Source organism: Ornithorhynchus anatinus, chromosome 4 (genome assembly GCF_004115215.2).
Source record: "Ornithorhynchus anatinus isolate Pmale09 chromosome 4, mOrnAna1.pri.v4, whole genome shotgun sequence".
In the NCBI taxonomy this organism is placed as follows: Eukaryota; Metazoa; Chordata; class Mammalia; order Monotremata; family Ornithorhynchidae; genus Ornithorhynchus; species Ornithorhynchus anatinus.
Genome location: NC_041731.1, coordinates 125,871,979 through 125,896,562, shown reverse-complemented (window position 1 = coordinate 125,896,562; position 24,584 = coordinate 125,871,979). Strand labels below are relative to the sequence as shown.

The window sequence follows — 24,584 nt, the reverse complement described above, 5'->3', positions numbered from 1 at the left end:
AGTGCCTGTTAATGGCAGGATGGAACCGAGTGTTAAGTGGTCTTGGAAAAAAATGAGTCAAAATGAAGCGTTCCTTAAGAAAATTCCTCTCCAATAAAATTGATCCCTGAAGCTTAGATCTTGGCTTTCCAGATCAGAGACTTCATTGCCATCTGGTGGAAGAAATAAAAATCCAGAGACAAGTTAAATTCTTCACTCCAAGGAGCATCTGCAGAGATTGTATTTCTTCTTTTTCAACGGTTTTAGTTAAGCGCTGGCTATGTGCCAGAGACTGTACCAAGTGCCACGGTAACTACAAGAGAATCAGGTGGGTCAGAGTCCATGTCCCTCACGGGGTTCACCATCTTAATCCCCATTTTACAGATGAGGTAACAGGCACGGAGAAGCTCAAAGTTAAACGACAGTTCCAAGGTCACACAGCAGACAGGTGGCAGACCCGGGATCAGAACCAGAGATTGGCAAGATTTTCTGATACTCCCTACCCAAAGGGAATTCAGATGAATGGAAATCTGTAAACCCGCAGATACAACGAGGACAAGAGAAGCTCAAATGTCACTTCCTCCCAACTGTTCTTTAAAATGCGTTGGGGACTTGTGGGCTGCACTTTGGGGATTTGGGTATATCTTTTGCTACACTGTTAATGCAATCACTCATCCTATGCCACCTTGGTTACTGTAGCAGCCTCCTCGCTGACCGCCCGGTCTCCTGCCTCTCCCCACTCCAGTCCATACTTCACTCTGCTGCCCGGATCATTGTTCTACAAAACCGTTCAGGCCATGTTTCCCCCGCTCCTCCAGAACCTGCAGCTGTTACCCATCCACCTCCATAAACAGCAACTCTTCACCAAAGGCTTTAAAGCACTCAAACGCCTTCCCCGCTCCTACCTCACCTCACTGATTTCCTTCTACAAACCTGCCTGCAGGCTCCACTCCTCTAATGCCACCCTACTCGCTGTACCTCGGTCTCACCTGTCTCGCCACCGACCTCTGGCCCATATCCTGCCTCTGGCCTGAAACATCCTCCATCTTCATATCTGACAGACCAACACTCTCCCCACCTTCAAAGCCATATTGAAAGCCCATCTCCAAGAGGCCTTCCCTGACTAAGCCCCCATTTCCTCTTCCTCCACACCCTTTGGTGTTGCCCATGCATTTGGATTGGTACCCTTTGTTCACCCCTCCCTCCGCCCCGCGGCGCTTATGCACATATCTGTAATTTATTTATATTAATGTCTGTCTCCCCCTCTAGACTGCAAGCTCATTGTGGGTGGGGAGCATGATTACCAACTCCGTTTTATTGTAATAATAATAGTAATAATTTTGGTATTTAAGCGCTTACTCTGTGCAGAGCACTGTTCTAAGCACTGGGGGAGATACAGGGTAATCGAGTTGTCCCACGTGAAGCTCACAGTTAATCCCCATTTTACAGATGAGGTCACTGAGGCTCAGAGAAGTGAAGTGACTTGCCCACAGTCACAAAGCTAAGTGGTAGAGCCGGGATTCGAACCTATGGCCTCTGACTCCCAACCCCGGGCTCTTTCCACTTAGCCACGCTGAACTGTACTTTCCCCAGCGCTTAATATAGTGCACTGAACACACTAAGTGCTCAATAAATGTGGCTGATTGATTGATCTTCATTGCCCCAGACTCACTTCACGGCACGAGCAAATTCATCTTTCAAAACCTCTTGGTTTCTAGCTAGTTTCTCACCCCGTTGCCGCTTCCGCACTATCCCTCCTCCCCCCTCCCCCACTTCCCCTCCTTCGAAGCCCATATCATTCGCCCCTACCACCCCCTCCAGATACTTGTCGCCGTCATCTACCGCCCTCCCGGTCCCACCTCCGACTTCTTCGACCACCTAGACCACTTGCTCACCTTCCTTCTCTCCTTCTCTCTGCCCACTCTGATCCTCGGAGACGTCAACATCCACATGGATGTACCCGACGACTCCTCTGCCGCCCGCCTGCTATCCCTCCTCGACGCTGCCGACCTCCTGCTCCACCGTACCGCGCCCACTCACCGACTCGGTCACACCCTCGATCTCATCTCCTACCGCTGCACTATCTCCTCCCTCACCGACTCTGAAATCCCTCTCTGACCGTAACCTTCTCACCTGCCTCATCTCTCACAAATGCAAATCTTTGCTACTCCCCCACAGAGACCTCCGCTCTCTCGATCCCATCCGTCTTTCCAAAAGCATCTCTCCTCACCTTGCCGCCCTGTCCTCTCTTCCCACTCTCGATGATCAGGTCTCCGCTCTCGACTCCACCCTCTCTACTCATCTCGACTCTCTCGGCCCCCTTTCCCTCCGCCGCTCTCGCTCCACTAACCCACAGCCCCGGGTCACTGCCTCTGTCCGCCTCCTACGCTCCTATGCTCGAGCTGCCGAGCGCCGCTGGTGAAAGTCCAAGCACCGAGCCGACCTCAAAACACACTTCACATTTATCCTTTCCTGCCTTAACTCTGCCCTCTCCTCCGCCAGGCAAAACTTCTTCTCCTCCCTCATCGACACCCACGCCCGTCACCCCCGCCGATTGTTCCGGACCTTTAACTCTCTCCTTAGGCCCCCTGTTCCTTCCCCTCCCCCATCTCTCCCCCAATGATCTGGCCACCTACTTCATCACAAAAATCAACACGATCAGGTGTGAGCTCCCCGAAGTCACCCCTCCGCTTCTCCCCTCCCCCCCCACCAACCCTCTCCCCTACTTTCCCATCCTTCCCTGCAGAATCCTCAGAGGAGATCTCCTCCCTCCTCGTGAGTGCCACCCCCTCCACCTGCGCCTCGGACCCCATTCCCTCTCACCTTATTAAAACCATCGCCCCTGCCCTCCTCCCTTCCTTAACTTCTATTTTTAACCACTCGATCTCCAATGGCTCCTTCCCCTCTGCCTTCAAACATGCCCACGTCTCCCCCATCCTAAAAAAACCCGCTCTCGACCCCACTTCCCCTTCCAGTTATCGCCCTATCTCCCTACTACCCTTCCTTTCCAAAATCCTAGGAGTCGTCTACAATCGCTGCTTAGAATTCCTTAACTCCCATTCTCTCCCGGACCCCCTCCGATCTGGCTTCCGTCCCCTCCACTCTACCGAGACTGCTCTCTCTAAGGTCACCCGTGACCTCCTTCTTGCCAAATCCAATGGCTCCTACTCCATTCGAATCCTCCTTGACCTCTCTGCTGCCTTTGACACTGTCGACCATCCCCTGCTCCTCCACACCTTATCTCACCTCGGCTTCACGGACTCCGTCCTCTCCCGGTTCTCCTCTCATCTCTCTGGCCGGTCATTCTCGGTCTCCTTCGTGGGCTCCTCCTCCCCCCCCCATCCTTTAACTGTTGGAGTTCCTCAAGGGTCAGTTCTCGGCCCTCTTCCGTTCTCCATCTACACTCACTCCCTCGGTGAACTCATCCGCTCTCACGGCTTTGGCTACCATCTCTACGCAGAGGACACGCAGATCTACATCTCCTCCCCTGTCCTCTCCCCCTCCCTTCGGGCTCGCGTCTCCTCCTGCCTCTGGGACGTCTCCACCTGGATGTCGGCCCGCCACCTAAAACTCAACGTGAGCGAGACTGAGCTCATCTTCCCTCCCAAGCCCGGTCCTCTCCCAGACTTCCCTATCACCGTCGATGGCACAACCATCCTTCCCGTCTCTCGGGCCCGCGATCTCGGTGTCATCTTTGACTCGTCAGTCTCGTTCACCCCACACATCCTATCCATTACCGAGACCTGCCGGTTTCACCTTTACAATATCGCCAAGATCCGCCTTTTCCTCTCCACCCAAATGGCAACCTTACCACTACGGGCTCTCGTTATATCCCAGCTAGACTACCGTGTCAGGCTTCTCTCCGATCTCCCTTCCTCCTCTCTCGCCCCGCTCCGGTCTATTCTTCACTCCGCTGCCCGGCTCATCTTCCTGCAGAAACGATCTGGGCATGTCACTCCCCTTCTTAAACAACTCCAGTGGTTGCCTAACGACCTCCGCTCCAAACAAAAACTCCTCACTCTAGGCTTCGAGGCTCTCCGTCACCTTGCCCCTTCCTACCTCTCCTCCCTTCTCTCTTTCTACCGCCCACCCCGCACGCTCCGCTCCTCCGCCATCCACCTCCTCACCGTCCCTCGGTCTCACCCATCCCACCATCGACCCCCGGGCCGCGTCCTCCTGCGGTCCCGGAACGCCCTCCCTCCTCACCTCCGCCAAACTGATTCTCTTCCCCTCTTCAAAACCCTACTTAAAACTCACCTCCTCCGAGAGGCCTTCCCAGACTGAGCTCCCCTTCTCCCTCTACTCCCTCTACCACCCCCCCTTCACCTCTCCGCAGCTTAACCTTCTTTTCCCCCATCTCCCTCTGCTCCTCCCCCTCTCCCTTCCCATCCCCTCGGCACTGTACTCGTCTGCTCGACTGCATATATTTTCATCACCCTATTTATTTTGTTAATGAAATGTACATCGCCTCGATACTATTTCGTTGCCATTGTTTCTACGAGATGTTCTTCCCCTCGACTGTATTTATCGCCATCGTTCTCGTCTGTCCGTCTCCCCCGATTAGACCGTAAGCCCGTCAAACGGCAGGGACCGTCTCTATCTGTTGCCGACTTGTTCATTCCAAGCACTTAGTACAGTGCTCTGCACATAGAAAGCGCTCAATAAATACTATTGAATGAATGAAGGAATAGCTAGAAAAGAGGCACTGAACCAGCAGAATCTGTGCCCTCACCAACAAACCCTTGTCTTGCCTTATGCTGTCGAGTCGTCTCCGACCCATAGCGACTCCAAGGACGCATCTCTCCCAGAACGCCCCACCTCCATCTGCAATCATTCCGAGAGTGGATCCGGAGAGTTTTCTTGGTAAATATCTGGAAGTGGTTTTCCGTGCCACTGCTGCCCAGCACGGGTGAGTTCTGACTTGTAGTCGATGGCTTGCCGCTCGCTAGCCACTGCCCAAGCTAGGAATGGAATGGACGGGCCTCTGCTTCATTCTTCCTCCGGTAATTGAGACTGGTAGAGGACCAGAAACTCTCTAGGTGTGACCCTAAAAGGGCACAAACTCTACAAGAATTTTAAAACCTGGGGGCTCCGACACAAGGGAATATTTACACACAATGTGGCATTATTGCATGCACAATTTTTGACTTCAACTTGCTTAAAAAGAGCTGGTTTTTTGCAGGGAGGGGAGGGGAAAAGTTTTGGAAGAAAGAGAGTGGCAGAGTTAAAGGAGAAATGATGAATGGAAAATGTTTAATAGAGCATGAGGCTGAGAGTCAGAAGGCCATGGGTTCTAATCCCTGCCATGTCACCTTGGGCAAGTCACTTCACTTCTCTGGGCCTCAGTTCCCTCATCCGTAAAATGGGAATTAAGAATGTGAGCCCCACGTGGGATAGGGACTTTGTCCAACCTGATTATCAGGTATCTATATTGTTCCCCATTTTAGAGATGAGGTAACTGAGGCACAGAGAAGTGAAGTGACTTGCTCAGGGTCACACAGCTGACAAGTGGCAGAGCCGGGATTAGAACCCATGACCTCTGACTCCCAAGCCCGTGCTCTTTCCACTAAGCCACGCTGCTTCTCACTAAGCCACACTGCTTCTCATGTAATACTATCAGCGGCATGGCCCAGTGGATAGAGCAGGGGCCTGGGAATCAGAAGGTCCTGGGCTCTAATCCCGACTCTGCCGCTTGTCTGCTGTGTGACCTTGGGCAAGTCTCTTTCCTTCTTTGGGCCTCGGTGACCTGGTCTGTAAAATGGGGACAGAGACTGTGAGCCACATGTGGGACAGGGAACCGTGTCCAACCGGATTTGCTTGCAACCATCCCAGTGCCTATTCCAGTGCCTGTCGCATAACAAATGTCATAGTAATTATTATTATAACTATTATTTGGATGGTGGAAGCAGTTAAAACGCTTACAGCACAAAACGGCCTACCTGCTCTGACCAGAGTAAGCCATGCGTATGACACCATCAATCTGTAGATTCCCATACCGGCAAATATCTCCTCAGTCTGAAAGTCCTCACAACGCTAAATACGATCTTTTGCCATCAGGAGGTGCTTAGTAGTTGTTGATTTTCGCTCCGGGGCCGAGTTTTCAAACAGGAGGAGATCTGTGAGCTCCGTCTAGACTATGAGCTTGTCATGGGCAGGGACTGTCGCCGTCTTTTGGGCCCAAGCGCTTAATACGAATGAATGAATAGCATCCCATCAGACTGAGGTTAGTAGGGAGGCGGGAGGAAAGGATATGACCAACGATGCAAGGATGGAGCACGTGCCTTTGGACCCCCAACGGTGCGAGAGACCAACGGGTGGCGAAAAAGAGAAATCAACAATCGGCCAATGGGGAAATGTCGACTGGAACTAAGGCCTCGTGACAGGGAAGGGGGTGTAGTCTTGTGGAATGAGCACGGGACTCATAATCAGGAGACCTGGATTCTAGTCCCGACTTCGCCACCTGACTGTTGTGTGACTATGGGCACGTCACTTTAACTTCTTGCCCTTCAGTTTCCTGATCTGTAAAACGGGGATTTCATATCTGGTCTTCCCCCTCAGACTATGCGCCCCATGTGGGAGAGAGGCAGTGTCTGATCTGATTGTATTTACCCCAGAGTTGGCACAGTGTTTGGTACATGGAAAGCGCTTAAATACCAGTGTCATCATTAGAGCCTCTTCCTTATTTACCTGCCTTTATTCTGAAATTCATCCTCTATGTTGATCTCCTATTGTTGACTCTACACCCAGAAGCGGGGAATTATCATATTCCTTTACTTGAAGAAGTCGTCGATACTTGAGGTTGACTGTCTTTCTGAGGCCTAGGGAACGTTCGTCACTCTAGAAACACTCTGCAGGCAATCTTCTAAAGGCAATTTTTCTTTAATTCAAATTAAATTACAATATACGGGACAAAATATACAAATAAAGCCTTTGTGCAAAATACTTCATACCAAACCCTAAAAATGTCGTCCTTATAAAAATGTAAAAAATAGAATTTCTGGAACCATAACCCAAAGAAATCGCACCGCAAGTCAACGGCGTCTACGGGAGGCTCGAAGGCTCCCGTAAACCCGAAGATTTCTCAGGCTTTCGGTCGTGGACACCGGCCCCCCGGGCGTCGGCTGGGCCTCCGCCGTCTCCTCCTCCTCCTCTTCCTCCTCCGATCCACCTCCGCTTGGTTGGACGGCCGACCGCGGGGCTTCCCCGGAACGGAAGATGGTACCCTGAGGTTGGCGGGGTGCGACGCTTGACCGGCCATCGGGGATTCGGGGGAACCGAGACACGAGGACTCACTGGTCCAACTCGCTCTCGTTCTGCAGGGTCTTCATGGCCAAACCCCAGAGGGTCATGCTGGAGAAGAAGGGCCCCTCGCTGGCCCTGTAGGGTGCAGAGGAGGCCCTCCCGCTCAACGGGTCGGGCCAGTGTCCGTCCAGGGCGGGTAGAGAGGAACGGCCCGCGGACAGGCCGTCCGGCTGCGGAGGCTCGCCGCCCGCGACCGCCTCTCCCCGCGGATACGGGTAAGGCGGGTGAGGCGGCGGCGGCGGAGTGGGCTCGGAGGCCGGGCCGGGCTGCGAGCTCGGCTTCTCCGGGGCGGTGGTCCCCCGCTGCTGGAGCGCGCCCCTCAGCTTGCCGTAGGCGGGCGCGGGACCGCCGGGCGAGGCCCCCCCGGGACGGGCGGGAAGCTCGGCGGGCCCCGGTCCGGCCCGGCGGAGGGCGTCCGGGGGACGGGGCTCGCCCGGGGGGGAGGGCCGGGCGGGGTGGGCCGAGCCTTGGGGTCCCTCGGGTCCCTCGGGCTGGCAGTGCATCTTGCTGTGGCGCCGGAGCACGGCGGAGCGCGTGAAGCACTTGTTGCAGATGTCGCAGGTGTAGGGCTTCTCTCCGGTGTGAGTGCGCACGTGCCGCCGCAGGTCCCCGGAGCCCCCGAACCGCTTCCCTGGGACGCCACAAGGAAACTCACTTTGAGAACTGAAGCGGCCCCGTTTTGGCTTCGGCGCTCGCCACGGGCCAAGCCCCGCGCTGAGCGCGAGGGGAGATTCAAGATGCTCGGGTCCCGTGCGGGGTTCCCAGTGTAAGTAGGAAGGAGGACACCGATCGAGTCCCCATTTGGCAGGTGAGGGGACTGAGGCCCAGAGAAGTGAAGCCATTTGCCCAAGGTCAGGCAGCAGATGAGTGAGGGAGCTGGGATTGGAATCCGGGACCTCTGCCTCCTAGGCCCGCGCTCTTTCCATTAGGCCAGGCTTTCTGGAGGGGTATGAGAACGGCGAAGGCTTTAATCCTTCGAGGAGGGACAGCGAAGACTCTGAGGTAGCAGCCGCTGCCTTTCTCAAGATTTATCCCAGCCGGCTACCCCCGAGTTGGACGGCTCAGCCTGTCAATTTATTTGGGATTGGCCAGGCCCCAAGCGGGAAGGAAGGAATTCCAGAATCTTGAGTCTCCCATTAAGACTGGTGCGGAAGCAGCGTGGAAAGAGCACGGGCCTGGGAGTCAGAGAACCTGGGTGCCCATCTCGGCTCTACCGCCGTTCTGCTGGGTGACCTTGGGCAAGTCGCTTCTCTAGGCCTCGGTTCCCTCAACTGTAACATGGGGATTGAGACTGTGACCTCACACGGGACGTGGACTGTGTCCAACTTGATTAGCTTGTATCTACTTTGGCATTTACCAAACCCTAAAAATGTCATCATCAAAATGCAAAAAATAAAATTTCCAGACCCGTCACCCAAAGAAGCGGCGTGGCTTAGTGGAAAGGGCACGGGCTTGGAAGTCAGAGGTCATGGGTTCTAATCCCACCTCCGCCGCTTGTCAGCTGTGTGACTTTGGGCAAGTCACTTAACTTCCTCTGTGCCTCAGTTACCTCATCTGGAAAATGGGGATTATGACTGGGAGCCTTAATCCCCAAGTGGAACAACCTAAGCACCCCGTATCTTCCCCAGTGCTTAGAAGAGTACTCGGCACATAGTAAGCGCTTAACAAATACCATCCTTATTTATTATTATTATTATTTAGCCCAGTGCCTGGCACACAGTAAGCGCTTAACAAATACTTTAGGGGAAAAAAAAATAAGTAGCATCCCTTAAATCCACATTTGGAAAATATTAGCTTTACCACACTGCTCGCATCCTAAGCTAATGGAGATGTAATTTCCCCAAAGAAAAGTTGTCATTTATACGGCTACTTTTCCTCATTCTCCAGAATAGTCAGAAGTGTCTATTTACAGCGTGCTTGGCATGAACTGGAAGTTAGCTATTCCTCCCCGTTTCAAGAGATAGATCCCGTCACCCTCTGATCCGCTACCTGCCAAGACTGCTGGCAGAGGTGGAAGGACACGGAGGACGTGTCCACTGAGGGCGGTCCCTCTTCAAAACTGCATGGCAGATGGGAGGGCTGTTCTGTACTTTTAGTCAGCAATGAGCCCGGAGTTTCCTTGGCTTCTCAGACAAGTGACTGCCTACATCATCCCGAATGGCAGGGTAAACTGATTGCCCGAGCTGGAGTTAAAATGCGCAAGCCACTAATTAGGCCTCCAAACGATGGTGTTTGCAGATGAAAAGCAGAAAAAAAGAACCAGAAAAATAATCAAAAGGAGACAAACCCACTTTAGGACCCGGGTGGTGGTTGAAACAGATTTGCAGGATGATGATGATAATAAATGTGGTGTTTGTTAAGCGCTTACTATGTGCCAGGCACTGTACTAAGCACTGGGCGGCAGAGGAGGAGGTACAAGCAAATTGGGTTGGACATAGTCCCTGTCCCACGTGGGGCTCAAATTGACAAATGAGGTAATTTAGGCCAAGAGAAGTGAATAGACTTGTCCAAAGTCACACAGATTCTATTTATTGCTATTGTTCTTGTCCGTCCGTCTCCCCCGATTAGACCGTAAGCCCGTCAAAGGGCAGGGACCGTCTCTATCTGTTACCGATTTGTACATTCCAAGCGCTTAGTACAGTGCTCTGCACATAGTAAGCGCTCAGTAAATACTATTGAATGAATGAATAGTGGGGGAGCCGGGATTAGACCTAGGGCCTTCTGACTCCCAGGCCACTGCTCTATCCACTAGGCCATGCTGCTTCTCGCCTAGACATTTATTTCGCTGCATGAAGCTGCCATTCCCAAAGCACAGTTGGCTTCAGAATTCCCATTCCTAATGGTCACCTTTAAAGAGAAGGGATCTTTACGTTGCTTTTGTTTAAACGGTATTCGTTAAGCGCTTACTATGTGCCAGACACCGTACTGAATACTGAGGTAGATACGAGCTTATCAAGTCGGACACGGCCCATGTCCCACATGGGGCCCCCAGTCTTAATCTCCATTTGACGGACGAGGGAACTGAGGCGCAGAGAAGTCCCACGGCAGACAAGCGGCGGAGTCGGGATTAGAACCCGGGTCCTTCTGACTTCCAGGACCGTGCTCTATCCTCCAGTTCCCGCTGCTTCTCTTCCACTCTAAGTCGACTGTGATCGACATAGAGAAGCAGCGAGGCTCAGTGGCAAGAGCCCGGGCTTGGGAGTCAGAGGTCGTGGGTTCTAATCCCGGGTCCGCCGCTTGTCAGCTGAGTGACTTTGGGCCAGTCACTTAACTTCTCTGTGCTTCAGTGACCTCATCTGTAAAATGGGGATGAAGACTGTGAGCCCCACGTGGGACAACCTGATCACCTTGTATCCGCCCACCCCCCCGGGCGCTTAGAACAGTGTTTTGCAAACAGTGAGCGCTTAACGAACACCATCATTATTATTATTCTTATTATCCTCGGTACTTACCGCAGGCAGAACAGCTGTAAGGCCTTTCGCCAGTGTGCCTGATTCTGTGCTTTACTAATTTGCGTTGCATGTTAAAAGACTTCCCACATTCGTCGCAGGTAAAGACTTTGTCGGCTGTGTGGGTCTTCTTGTGCTCCTTTAAATTACTGAAGTTGCTAAACCCTGGAAGACCGGGAAAGGGCAGGCGCTTAACGAGGGGCCCCGGCGCACGTTCGTCACGAACCTGCCCGGCGGGAGGGAAAAACGCGGACGTACCTCGCCCGCAGGTGTCACACAAGTGCGGTTTTTCACCCGAGTGAATGATAATATGCCGCTGCACGTCGCCAGAGGCTGCGAACCTGTAATAGAGTTGGAAAGTTCCGTTAAGTGGGCTTCCCCCCTCTCGTGAAGCTTCCGAACTGGGGAAGGAGGGAGAGGTGGTCTTGGGTGCTTAATCGGTAAGGGAAGCTGGAGTTGTGTGACTTTGTTGACTTGTGAGGAAAAAAGAGTGTCCATGGAGGCGGGAGAAAATGGTAAGAGTATATTTCATGGCCTGGGAAGGCCTCCCCTTTCTTCCCCCCTTCCTCTCCCTCTTCTAACCCTTCCCCTTAATAATTATGGCATTCAACAAGTGCCTCTTAGGTGCCGAGGCACTGTGCTAAGCACTGGGGTGAATAAAGAGCATCAGAACACAGAAGCAGCATGGCCTGGTGGATAGAGCACGGGCCTGGGAGTCAGTAGGTCCTAGGTTCTAACCCCAGCTTCAACACTTGTCTGCGGTGTGACTTTGGGCAAGTCGCTTCACTTCTCTGGGCCTCCGTTAACCTCATCTGTAAAATGGGGATTGAGACCGTGAGCCCCACATGGGACAAGGACTGTGTCCAACCCGATTTGCTTGAATTCACCCCAGTGCTTAGGACAGTGTCTTGCACATGGTAAATGCTCAATAGATACCATTATTATTATATCAGACATCGTCCCTGTCCCACACAGGACTCATAATGTGAGAGGCGAGGAGACATCCTGAACCCAGCTTACGGATGAGGAAACCGAGGCCCAAAGAGAAGTTCAACGACCGGGCCCGAGGTCACCCAGCAGGTCGGGAGCAAAGCCAGGATTAGAGCCCGGGTCTCTCGATTCGGGGGCCCGGCCTCTTTCCCCTGAGCCACGCTGCCTCTCACAGGACAAGTTCTCCTTTTGCCCCCAACTCATTTCTCCCCATTTCTCCCCGCTGGCCAACTGAACCCGTGTTAGCTCCTGGCTACCAGGAGCCCGTTGTTGGCTAGGAATTGTCTCTATCTGTTGCCTAACTGTACTTTCCAAGCGCTTAGTACAGTGCTCTGCACATAGTAAGTGCTCAATAAATAGGACTGAATGAATGAATGACAACCCAAGGGCACCTGGGCGGTGACTTAATAATAATGTTGGTATTTGTTAAGCGCTTACTATGTGCAGAGCACTGTTCTGAGTGCTGGGGTAGATACAGGGGAATCAGGTTGTCCCACGTGAGGCTTGCGCCCTTAATCCCCATTTTACAGATGAGGTAACTGAGGCACAGAGAAGTTGAGTGACTCGCCCACAGTCACCCAGTTGACAAGGGGCAGAGCCGGAATTTGAACCCGTGACCTATGACTCCCAAGCCCAGGCTCTTTCCACTGCGCTACGCTGCTTCTCGTCGCCAAGGCTGGATTCCCTCTCAAACTGTCATGTGCTGTGGGTTCTGCAAGTTTCGCGTATTCCTCACAAGAAGGGTGTGACTCTAGGAGAAGCAGCGTGGCCTAGTGGCAAGGGCACGGGCTTGGGAGGCTGAGGGCGGGAGTTCTAATCCCGGCTCCGCCACTTGTCTGCTGTGTGACCTTGGGCACGCCACTTAACTTCTCTGTGCCTCAGTTACCTCATCTGTAAGATGGGGATTGAGACTGCGAGCCCCATGTGGGACAACTCGATTACTTTGGGTCTACCCCAGTACTTAGAACAGTGCTTGGCGCATAGTAACTGCTTAACAAATACCATAATTTTTATTATTATTAAGTCACTTCACTTTCTAGGTCTCAGTTACCTCATCTGTACAATGGGGAATAAGATTGTGAGCCCCATGTGGGACAGGGACCACGTCCAATCCAGTGACCTTGTATTTACCCCAATGCTTAAAACAGTGCTTGGCAAAGAGTAAGCGCTTAACAATGACCACAATTATTTTATTATTGTTGTTATTATTAAGCTCCTTGTGGGCACGGATCATGTCTACCGGGCAGCCAATGGCACTTACTGAGCATTTACTGTGTGCCCAGCACTGTACTAGGTGCTTGTGAGAGAACAATACAGTCCAGTTGGTAGACAACTTGTCCTGCTCACAAGTCTCGAGGAAGACACAGACATTAAAAGAAATTATTGAGGGGGAAGTGGGAGAGTACGGGGTGAGTTCCTGGGGTGGAGTATCAATCAATGGCACTTTTTGAGCGCTTACTGTGTGCACAGCACGGTACTAAGCGCTTGGGAGACTGTAATATAAGAGAGTTGGTAAACACAACCCCTGCCTATCGAATGCTGTCTTTGGAGGACGTTATTTGTTAAGTAAAACTGAGGGGTTGGGAAATAACAAGGCTATGGCATAAGCTATTACCAAACACTTAGTACAGTGCTCTGCACAGAGCACGACTGCGATAAATTCCAGTGATTATTAGAGTCCGCCAAATGAGAAGACGACGTAGGAAATGGCGAAGAGAGACGTATAATTATTTACTGGACGAAAATGGTTTCGGGCTGCTGCTGTCTGAAACGTTTCCCACTCCCTCATCGGGGGCTCAGAGTACTACGGTGGAGCTGTAGGGGTTTCAGAACATGCTTGTGAGTCCGTTCGGAACTCCCCGGTCACGAGCCGTACCCACCTCTTGCCGCAGATTTCACAGATGTAAGGCTTCTCGCCGGAATGTCGCCGTAAGTGAGTCTGTAGGTTTCCCGCCTGCAGAGAAAAAGGTAAGAGACTATTGTTCCCGATTCAGACAAGCTACGGACAAGACTGCACGGCAATCAAACGGCTAGTATCCAGCAGCCAAAATCCTAGCTGGAGGCGTCGCACCCAGACCTTGCTCGATCCATCAAACAATCGATGGCATTTATTTAGCGCTTACTGCGTGCAGAGCTCGGAACTCAGCACTTGGGAGTACTTAGCTTGGATCTGTGACCCTTGGGCATTCGGTATTCATTCACTCATTTGTATTTTCTGAGCGTATAGTGTATGCAGAGCACTGTACTAAGTGCTTGGGAGAGTACAATATAAGCCCACTGTGTATTAGTCCCACAACAGTTCTGTAAATTATATACTATAAACGATTCATTGATATTAATGTCCGCCTCCCTCTCTGGACTGTAAGCCGGTTGTGGGCTTACCAACTCTTGTATTCAGTCAGACTACCGTATTTATGGAGCGCTTACTGTGGGCAGAGCTCTGTACTAAGCACTTGGGAGAGTACAGTATAACAATAAAAAGACATTCCCTGCCCACGAGTTTCCAGTCTAGAAGGGGACACTCACTAATATAAATAAATAAGGGCTGTGGGGCGGGGGGGCGGAGGACGAATAAAGGGAGAGAGTCAGGGTGATGCAGAAGGGAGTGGGAAAAGAGAAAAGCTGCACTGTACACTCCTAAATGCCTAGTACAGTGCTCAGACCCAGGAGGCGCTCAATAAATGCCACTGATGAAATGACTGATTGAGAATCCCATTCGGTTGACTGACATGCTCCTGGTTCTCAAGGAGCTGATAATAATGTTGGTATTCGTTAAGCGCTTACTATGTGCAGAGCACTGTTCTAAGCGCTGGGGGAGATACAAGGTAATCAGGTCGTCCCATGTGAGGCTCACAGTTAATCCCCATTTTACAGATGAGGTAACTGAGGCACAGGGAAGTTAGGTGACTTGCCCACAGTCACACAGCTGACAAGTGGCAGAGCCGGGAGTCGAACCCATGACCTCTAACTCCCAAGCCCGGGTTCTTTCCACTGAGCCACGCTGCTTCTAATCCAGCCAGGGAGAGACAGACGCTAAAAGAAATTACAGGTAGGGAAAGCATCAACAGGGTATAAGGATGTGCACTGAAGAGCTGAGGGCAGGGGTAGGATGCCTGCTAGAGAGGGTGGGGGGTGGGAAATGAGAGCTCAAGCAGGGAGGGCTTCCTGGAGGAGGTGTGATTTTCACAGTAGGGCTTTGAAGATGGAAAGAGTTGTGGTCTTGTCGATTACGAAAGGGGAATTGCAGGTAAGAGGGAGGGCACGAGCAAGGGGTGGGTGACGAGAGACCGAGAGTGAAGCACAGTGAACAGGCTGGCGGACAGTGTGCGTGCCGGGTTGGAGTGGGAGAGGAGGGAGGTTAAGTGGTGGGGACCGAGCTGAACTGAGGAAACTCGTTATGGGCGCGAAACGTGTTGGCTGATCCTGTTCTACTGTACTCTCCCCAGCACTGAGGACGGTGCTCTGCGCATAATAATAATGATGGCATTTGTTAAGTGCTTTTTAGTAAGCGCTCAGTAAACACCATCGATAGATTGCCTTACGCCTACGAGTTTTGATGCTTCCGGTTTCTACGACTAGCAAAGTTTAGAAAGGATAACTCATGTTAATGGAAACTCTACCATTCCCATTAATGTAGTCTAAACTACATTAAAAACAAAATCGCAATGCACTTGGGAGGATGAGGCAGTAACTGTGGAGGAGTCTTGCCAGCTAAATAACAACTCTGAAGTCTAAATAATGCACACGTCCAGGGTTACGAGTAAGTGCATACTGCCTCACCAACAGTTGTTTCCTTAATTAAACTGCTGTTCTGTTACTGAGAAATGAAAAACCAAAAAAACCCACAAGTCCCTGAACCATCTCTGGCATAACCTCAGGGTAAGTCAAAAGGCTGCTCAAGAGAGAACTTATTTTTCCTACTTAGGGTGTTTATTTAGCGCTTACTATGTGCTGAGCACTGAGGTAGATACAAGAAGATGAAACTGGACACAGACCCTGTCCCACCCGGGCCTCACAATCTAAGGCGGAAAGAGAGCAGGGATCTTATTCTTAACGATGAGGAAACGGAGGCTCAGAGAATTTAAGTGGCTTGCCCAAAGGTCATCTAAAAAAAAAATACAAATGTGATCCTCTTGAAGACAGATGAAAAATGATTTCGGTATTTGTCCAGAGGGCTCGAAATGTGAAAAAGACTTAAAACCTTCACAAAGGACCGGGTCCTGCTGGAGATAAGCTGGTTTTGGAATCTAGGCTGGGAACTTTTGGTGACCCACTGACTAATTCTGGTCATTTAAGAAATGTCAGTCCGGCTCCAGCGTGGGCATCAAGAGCCAGGTGACCTGGAAGAGGTAATGACCTTCTCCAAGTGCGAGAACACTTACCTAATAGGAAATGGCCTGTCATTTCCCCCAAAAGAAACCCTTTTAACCAACTTGTCCGAAAATTAGACACACACCAACTGATAAGAGCTATCAGTGTGTCTAGGCACCAGCCAAAATAGACTCCTTACCAGAGACATTCCCTCCCCAGATATTGGCTCAGTGGAAAAAGCCCGGGCTTGGGAGTCAGAGGTCATGGGTTCTAATCCCGGCTCCGCTACTTGTCAGTTGTGTGACTGTGGGCAAGTCACTTCACTTCTCTGTGCCTCAGTTACCTCATCTGTAAAATGGGGATTAACTGTGAGCCTCACGTGGGACAACCTGATTACCCTGCATCTACCCCAGCGCTTAGAACAGTGCTCTGCACATAGTAAGCGCTTAACAAATACCAACACTTTTATTATTATTGAATCCAAGGAAAAATCGTCCAGTGAAACAAAGCAGAATGATATACTAATATTAATAATGACGGTATTTGTTAAGCGCTTACTTCGTGTCAAGCACTGTTCTAAGTGCTGGGGTAGATACAAGTTAATCACGTTAGACACAGTCCCCGTTTTTTCATCCCCATTTTACAGATGAGGTAACTGAGATTCAGAGTTGTGAAGTGACTTGCCCAAGGTCACAGAGCAGACAAGCGGCAGAGCCGGAACTAGAACCCAGGTCCTTCTGACTCCCAGGCCAGGGCTCTATCCAGTAGGCCGTGCTGCTTCAGGAAAATTTAGCTGACAAATAAACCTGCGGCATTCAACTTCAAAGACTTGGGCAGGAGATAACCAAAGCACCTGCGCCGCAGCAGTTAGCCAGGGCAAACATCTGGACAACTTCAGATAAAACCAGAAATTTCCCCAGGAGGAAGAAGACATACATAACTGGGGTTTGAAGAGGACGTAAAATGGAGCCACTCAACCTTTACTCTGCATCCACTAAATCGGGGCATTATATTTAATATCGGGAGAGGTGTAAAATCCCCTAGGCTGTAAGCTCGTTGCGGGCAGGCAATGGATCTGTTATACTGTCCTCTCCCAAGCGCTTAGTTCAGCCTCTACACACAGTAAGCGCTCAATAAATAGGATTGACTAAAGGAACTCCGTACTGCGCTCTTCACACAGAACTCTTTCTGGAAGAGCTTACGATCTGAAGGAGGAAACAGGGAAGGGAAATGCAAATGCATTCCTTAGGAACACATAAGGTACCTGGTGGACAGACAGAAAACATAGGCAGCTTAAAGAGTTAATTAACTACAGCGTTCTGCAGATGCAAACAAAGTTTTCATAATTAGGAAGTGAGGGGGAAAGAACAGGTAAAGGGAGAAAAGTAGAGAACCTTGAGGATCAGAGGCACTTAGTTTGAATTGAGCGCTTCCTGTGGGCAGAGCACTGTTCTCAGAGCTTGGGAGAGCACCATCCAAGAGGGTTGGTCGACACGATCTCTGTCCACAAGGAGACTGCAATCTGGCAGAAGGCGTTTAGGTGCCTTGACGTGGGATTTTGATAAAGGCAATGTCGGGGTTGAGATGATGCCTGAGGAAGCTGTTTGCGTCGTGTGGGATAGACTGGAAGGGTGGGAGGGCAAGAGTGGAAGTCGGCTAAGGGGATTTGCGGAAAAAAAAAAATTTAAATCAGGCACGAAGCCATCGGGACGTTTCTCTCCTCAGAATCATGACGGCAAACAGATTTTGAAATTGAAAGAAACAGTGTCACTTTCAATTCCAGAATTGGCTATGGCTCTCTGTTTTAAAATAGGCAACTTTTATTTTGACATCTGGGAAATTCCACCTTCCCCCGCCATTGATAAAAAAGGCTTTTTTCCACGATTTTAGGCAAAAATCTGTCTTTTCCTCATAGCTTAAGACCTCCCTGGTTTTCTTTCTGCACCCTTCTCTTTCTACTATCCCTGTCTTCTCTTCCTCTCTCCTCCTTCTAGCAATAGTAATGATGATGGTATTTATTATGGTCTTAGCATGAATTTAGCGCTGGGGTAGATACAGGATAATGGGATCATCCTCTCTCGTCCCTGTCCTTTGGCATAAAGATTGGGCCTATGGGAAAACGGGAAGAGTCGGCTTCCTTTTCACTCCTCGGTGCCACTTTCACTTCATTCCATCTCCCCATCCCTCTCCTTCCCTTCCTTGGAAGCCCACCCACTCCAGAAACTAGCCAGTCAACCACCACCCTCCCAAGCCCCACCTCCAACTTTCAGAACCACTTTGAGGCCTTTCTCACATTCCTTCTCTCTTTCTCCATCTCTACATTGGCCCCTGGGGACTTCTCTATCCACCACAGATGCTCCTGATGACCCTTCTCCTGCCCGCTATTACTCCTCAACTCCACTGACCTTCTGCTCCACCCCAGCTCACCCACTCACCAACTTGGACACACTCTCGATTTCATCTCCTCTAGTCACTGTACAATCTCTACCCTCACCAACTCTGAAATCCCTCTGACCACAAACTCCTCCCCGCAAATCTGCCCTGTTCTCCCACAGAGACCTCCGATCGTTTGACCCCTTCCAACTTCCTCAAGTCATCACGCCCCAGTTAGCCTTTGTTCCCAACTACCTTCCCCGATGACCAAATTGATACCCTCAACTCCACCCGCTCTACTCAACTCACTCGCTCCCCTAACCCTTCATCTATCTCATACCACTAGCCCGTGGCCCTGGATCACCTCCAAAGTCTGCTTCCTCCGCTCTTGGGCATGAATCGCAGAGCACTGCTGGCAGAACTCTAGATATCCGGCCAACCTTGTCCACCTCAGGTTCATCCTTGCGTGCTTTTAACTCTGCCCTCTCCTCTGTCCGGCAAAATGATTTCTCCATCTTTACTGACACCCATCCCTATTACCCTTGCCAGTTGTTCCAAACGTTTAACTCCCTTCTCAAACTCCCTGTCCCCCCGCCTCCTTCATCTCTTGCCTCTGATGACCAGGCCACCTACTTTATTGAAGATACTGAAACTATCAGGTGTGAGCTCCCTAAAATCACCCCTGCTCCTCTCCAGTCCCACCCTCTTCCTGCCCCTTCTTCAACTCTCCCATCTTTCAGTCGTTCAATCGTACTTATTGAGTGCTAACTGTGTGCGGAGATCTCCTGCCTTCTCTCTAAATCCACCCCTTCCGTCGGCATCTCTGACCCCGCCTCTTCACACCTTATCAAAGAACTTGTCCCTTCCCTTCTTCCCTCCCTGACTGCCATCTTCAACTGTTTGCTCTCCAATGGCTTCTTCCCCACCGCTTTCAAACACACCCTTGTCTCCCCTACCTTGAAAAAACCCTTCCCTTCCTCCAGTGGCTCTCTCCAGTTATCACCCCATCTCCTTGCTACTACTCCTCTCTAAATTTCCTGAACGAGTTGTCTACACCCGCTGTCTTAAATTCCTCTCCTCCAATTCTCTCCTTGACCCTCTCCAATCTGGCTTCCGTCCCCTTCGCTCCACAGAAACCGCCTTCTCAGTGGTCACAGATGATCTCTTTCTTGCCAAATCCAACGGCCTCTACTCCATCCTCATCCTCCTCGACCGCTCAGCTGCCTTCGACACCGTCGATCTCGCCCTTCTCCCGGAAAGATTAATCAACCTCAGTTTGACTGATACTTTCTGCTCTTGGTTCTCCTAGCTTCTGGCCACTATTCTCAGTCTATTTCGTGGGCTCCTCTTCTGACTCCCACTCCCTAACCGTGGTGGACCCTCAAAGTTCAGTTCTGGGTCTCCTTGTATTCTCCATCTCTACTTGGAGAACTCATTCGCAACTACCACCTCTATGCGGATGATTCCCAAATCCGCATCTCCAGCCCTGATCTCTCTCCCTCTCTGCGGTCTCTCATTTCCTCCTGCCTTCAAGACATCTCTAATTGGATGTCCCGTCGGCACCTCAAACTTGTCCCAAAGAGGACTCCCTATCTTCCCACCAAAACCCTGTGGTCCCGCTGATTTTCCCATTACTACAGACAGCAACACCATCCTTCGCATCTCACAATCCCATAAGCTTGGCATTATCCATGACTCATCTCTCTCTTTCAACCCACTCAATCAATCGCTAAATGCTGTCCTGTCGGTTCCACCTTCACAACATCACTAAAATCCATCCTTTCCTCTCCATCCAAACTCCTACCATATTAATTCAAGCACATCTCCTGGCCCGCCTCCATGACTACTGAATGAGCCTCTTTGCTGACCGCCCAGCCTCCTGTCTCTCCCCTCTCCAGTCCACACTTCATTCTGCCGCCCGGATCATCTTTCTACAAAATGTTCAAGCCACGTTTCCCCGCTCGAGAAGCTCCGGTGGTTGCCCATCCAGCTCCAGGTCAAACAGAATCTCCTCCCCGTCGGCTTTAAAGCGCTCGATCACCTTGCTCCCTGCTACCTCGCCTCACTGCTCTCTTCCAACCCGGCCTACACGCTTCACTCCTCTAATACCAACCTACTTGCCGCACCTCGACCTCGTCTACCTCGCCGCCGACCTCTCACCCACGTCCTGCCTCCGGCCTCAGACGCCCTCCCGCTTCATTTCCAACGGACGATTACTCTCCCCCTCTTCAAAGCCTTATTGAAGACACACCTCCTTCAAGAGGCCTTCCCTGACTAAACCCTCATTTCCTCTCCTCCCCCTCCCTTCTCCGTCACTTTCGCTCTTGGATTTGTCCCCTTTTATCCACCCCTCTCTGAGCCCCTATGCCCATACCTGTAATTCATTTATTTTCTTATCAACATCCGCCTCCCGCTCTAGAATGTAAGCCCGTTGTGGGCGGGGAACGTGTCTGCCGACTATTTTACTGGCCCCAAGTGCTCAGTATAGTGCGTTGCACATAGTAGGCACTCGATAAACATGACTGATTGGAGTTGTATCACAATATCATTCATTCATTCGTATTTATTGAGCGCTTACTAAGCACTTGGGAAAGGCCAATGCAACAATAACCAGACACATTCCCTGCCCACAGCGAGCATACAGTCTAGAGGGGGAGACGGACATTAACGGAAATAAAGAATTTCCTAATGAAGGATGTTTTCCGGGGGGGATGAAGGCCCCACTGTTGTCAGTTGTGTTTGAGGGGCAGAGATCCCTGGCACAGAGGTACTCACCCTGCATCCATTCCCCCCCGGCGGCTGCCTCGCGGGAGCCGGGGAACTCAAGGAGAATGGAGCGGAGCGGGGCACAGCAGAGCAAACCAAAACCACCACTACCCAGACAACGCAAGCCAGCGGAGGGCCTTCTCGTGGGAAGAGATGCTTCTCCCCTCTTTAGCCGCAAGTTTCTGAAAAATGCTCTTCCCGGGGCCCGAAGATGATCACAGTTGTGGCATCTGTTAAGCAAGGAAGCTCTTACTATGTGCCACGCACTGCGCTGAGGGCCGGGGGAGATACGAGACCACCAGGTCCCACTTGGGGCTCCCATTCTAAGGAGGAGGGAGATGGAGCACCCATCCTGCAGACGAGGGAACTGAGGCCCAGAGAAGTGAAGTGACTGGCCCAAGATCGCACAGCAGACGAGCAGCGGAAATGGGATTAGAACCCGGGTCCTGTGATTCCCAGGCCTGTGCTCTTTCCACTAGGCCACGCTGCTTCTCTAGATACACGAGTGGATTTTCAAGGAACAGCGTGCAAGCGATTCTCTCTCTCAAAGACGCTCCCACCTACAGACACAACCTCGCCTCCATCAGTCACCTTGGAACTGGAGGACGAGGACAGCTGTAATAATAATAACGATGATGGTATCTGTTAAGCGCTTACTATGTGCCGAGCACTGTTCTAAGCGCTGAAGCACCCCAAAACCTGGCTTGGACTCTATCTCAGGGTTGGGAGAGATGCTCCCAGAGACTCGAGGGGGCGGCCAGCCCAGCCCTTTCTGCAAACTCTCTAGACCGTAAGCTCGTTGGGGGCAGGGAATGGGTCGGTATATTCTTATTTTGTACTCTCCCAAACGTTTTGTACAGTGCTTTGCTAACAGTAAGTGCTCAATAAATACAACCGAATGAATGAACGACTCTTCACCTCAACCAGGGTGGTCTTTCCAGTAGACCTGGGACCAGCAGTGGGCCTGGGAATCAGAAGACCTGGGTTCTAATCCCGGCTCTGCCACGTGGCTGCTGGGTGACCATGGTGAAGTCACTACGGTTCTCTGGGGCTCAGTTTCCCCATCTGTAAGTCCTCCTCTCCCCTACTTAGACTGTGTGTCCCATGTGGGACAGGGACCGCGTCCAACCCTGATTACTTGGTCACCTACCCCAGTGCTTCGCACAGTGCTGGGCACCTAGCAGGTGCTTAACGAGTACCATAAATAACTATTCACCATTTTTAAAGCTTTCTTTTGAGAATTTAGAGAACAGGTAACTTCCGCGTTGTGATTTAGAATGGAAGGAGTCTTTACTAAACACAGGTAGCAGAGCGGTATGAGTCCTTGTCCTTTCTAAATTAAAGACGACACCCCTGACGGTGAAGGTCACACACGAACGCGTGGGGGGCTGAAAGGGCCAATGTGGGCTCCACAGTCCCGGCCTCACTGGGCACACGAAAAGGTGGTCCCTGGGAGAAGCAGCGTGGCCAAGTGGGAAGAGCCTGGGTCCTGGGAGTCAGAGGACCTAGGTTCAAATCCCGGCTCTGCCCCTTGTCTGCTGGGTGACTTTGGGCGAGTCACGTCACTTCCCTGGGCCTCATCTGGAAAATGGGGATTGAGACTGTGAGTCCCCCTTGGGACAGAGACGGTGTCCAACCTGATCGGCTTGTTTCTACCCCGGCGCTTACAACAGTGCTCGGCACCTAGGAAGCGCTTAACAAATACCACATTATTGTTGTTCTCAATGTTGTCCCCACCTTCGAAGCACATCTCCTCCGGAGGCCTTCCCCAACTAAGCCCTCATTTCCTCTTCTCCCACTCCCTTCTTCATCGGTCTTGCACTGGCACCCTATATTCACCCCTCCCTCGGCCCCACGGCCCTCATGTACATATGTCACTGATTTTTTAAATATTACTTCCCGTCTCCCCCTCCAAACTGCAAGCTCGCTGTGGGTAGGGAACTTGTCTACCAACTGCGATCCGCTGTACTCTCCCAAAGCACTCATTACAGTGCCGCGTACACGGTAAGCGCTCAATAAATACGACTGATCGAATGATCGATCTGTAGCGCCTGGCTTCCGAATTCACCCTGCCGGTCTGTCTTCAGCAACCGGTTTTCCAGTTTTCAGCTGAGAGGCAGCTCCGTCCGAGCAAATCGGAGCGTGGCTAAGACTCCGTGGCTTTCCCTTGACCGCTCTTCCCCCTTCTTCACCGCATGCTCAGAGACTCTTTAATTTCTGCTCGGGGCCGGCGACGAAATCGCACCCAGGGAGACATGGAGCGTTTCAACAACGCTTGCGTGAAAGCGGACTTCACCTGAGGAGTGCTCGGTGGCACTCTGGAAAATCTTTCTTGCCTTGAACTGTTATGCTTCCTCTCCCTCTCCGAAGCATTAAAAAAAGACCACGGAGAACGCTCAATCTCAACTGATCGTACGAGAAACACACGCACACACACATATCGGATCAAGTGGCCAAAAAAAACAGTGAATAGAAACATTTTGGCCTATTTCTCAGGAGATCGTCGCACCAACTGACGGCAAAAAATCCAGGGCATTGTGTGACCTCAGGAGACAGATTGACTTGAGGAAAGCAGAAGGTGCAGAGCTGGGGAGGAGAGCATGGGGAGGAGGATCTTAATTTTAGGGTTTACTCTTAGGTTTAAGTAATGAAAAACCACATGAAAGTTCACGGATTTTAAAAATTAACTTTTTTGCCCTCATTTCACATTTTTACCCCCAGAAATCTGGCAAGTGAACTCCATTTTCAAAAAAAATTTTTTGTTTGTTTCTTCTCCCTTCATGAGTTTATCCGGCGCTCCTTTGAGCTGGATTACTCAAGGGGGCTCACAGAGATCGCTCACACATTACTGCCAAAAGAAAATGTTAACATACGAGAAATAAAGTGATTTGCTCTGGTTTCTGGTATTCAGCAATAAATACAAGAATTCCCACCTGGGAGAAATGTTTGCCACAAATGTTACATTCAAAAGGTTTCTCACCTAGAATAAAAAGAGGGAGAGAGAGAAAAAGGAGAGACAGAGAGAGAGAAAGGGAGAGAGAGAGAGAACATGTCACTTCAACAGCAGTAATACTGAAATCTTTAAACTGAATCTTCTGAAATAATATTACGGGCATTAAAGAAAACCAACACGCTTTCTCCCAATTGGATAATAAAGGGGAAACTACATTTTCATACATACTTCAGCACTTTAAAAGTTAGTATAAGCTGTAAAAAAGTGATTCTCGCCTTTTCTCTTGGAAACAGTTCCCACCTGTATACTCTTGTCCAGCATTTAGTGCAGTCCTCTGCATGCAGTAAGCGTTTAATACTAATAAAAAGACGATTCATTCTAAAATGCAGGGCAATTGTGCTCCAGCATCGTGCCCTCATACGTCCATCACACAGATTGGCAGCCCCAAATGATCTTTTTCG

The 24,584-nt window shown here is 51.0% G+C and overlaps 1 protein-coding gene across 2 annotated transcripts in view; it reads right to left on the bottom strand.

Moving 5' to 3' along the window:
• Positions 1–6,839: 6,839 nt before the first annotated feature.
• ZBTB49 (zinc finger and BTB domain containing 49) overlaps positions 6,840–24,584 on the bottom strand; it is a 28,425-nt gene continuing 10,680 nt past the window's right edge. For both annotated transcript variants that reach the window (XM_029062993.1, XM_039911940.1), the window contains 5 exons: positions 24,104–24,150; positions 13,601–13,674; positions 10,989–11,071; positions 10,734–10,895; positions 6,840–7,912 (listed from right to left, as the gene is read on the bottom strand). In XM_029062993.1, coding sequence (XP_028918826.1) covers positions 7,269–7,912; positions 10,734–10,895; positions 10,989–11,071; positions 13,601–13,674; positions 24,104–24,150 — 1,010 coding nt within the window. In that variant the 3' untranslated portion in view covers positions 6,840–7,268. The remainder of the gene's footprint in view (positions 7,913–10,733; positions 10,896–10,988; positions 11,072–13,600; positions 13,675–24,103; positions 24,151–24,584) is intronic.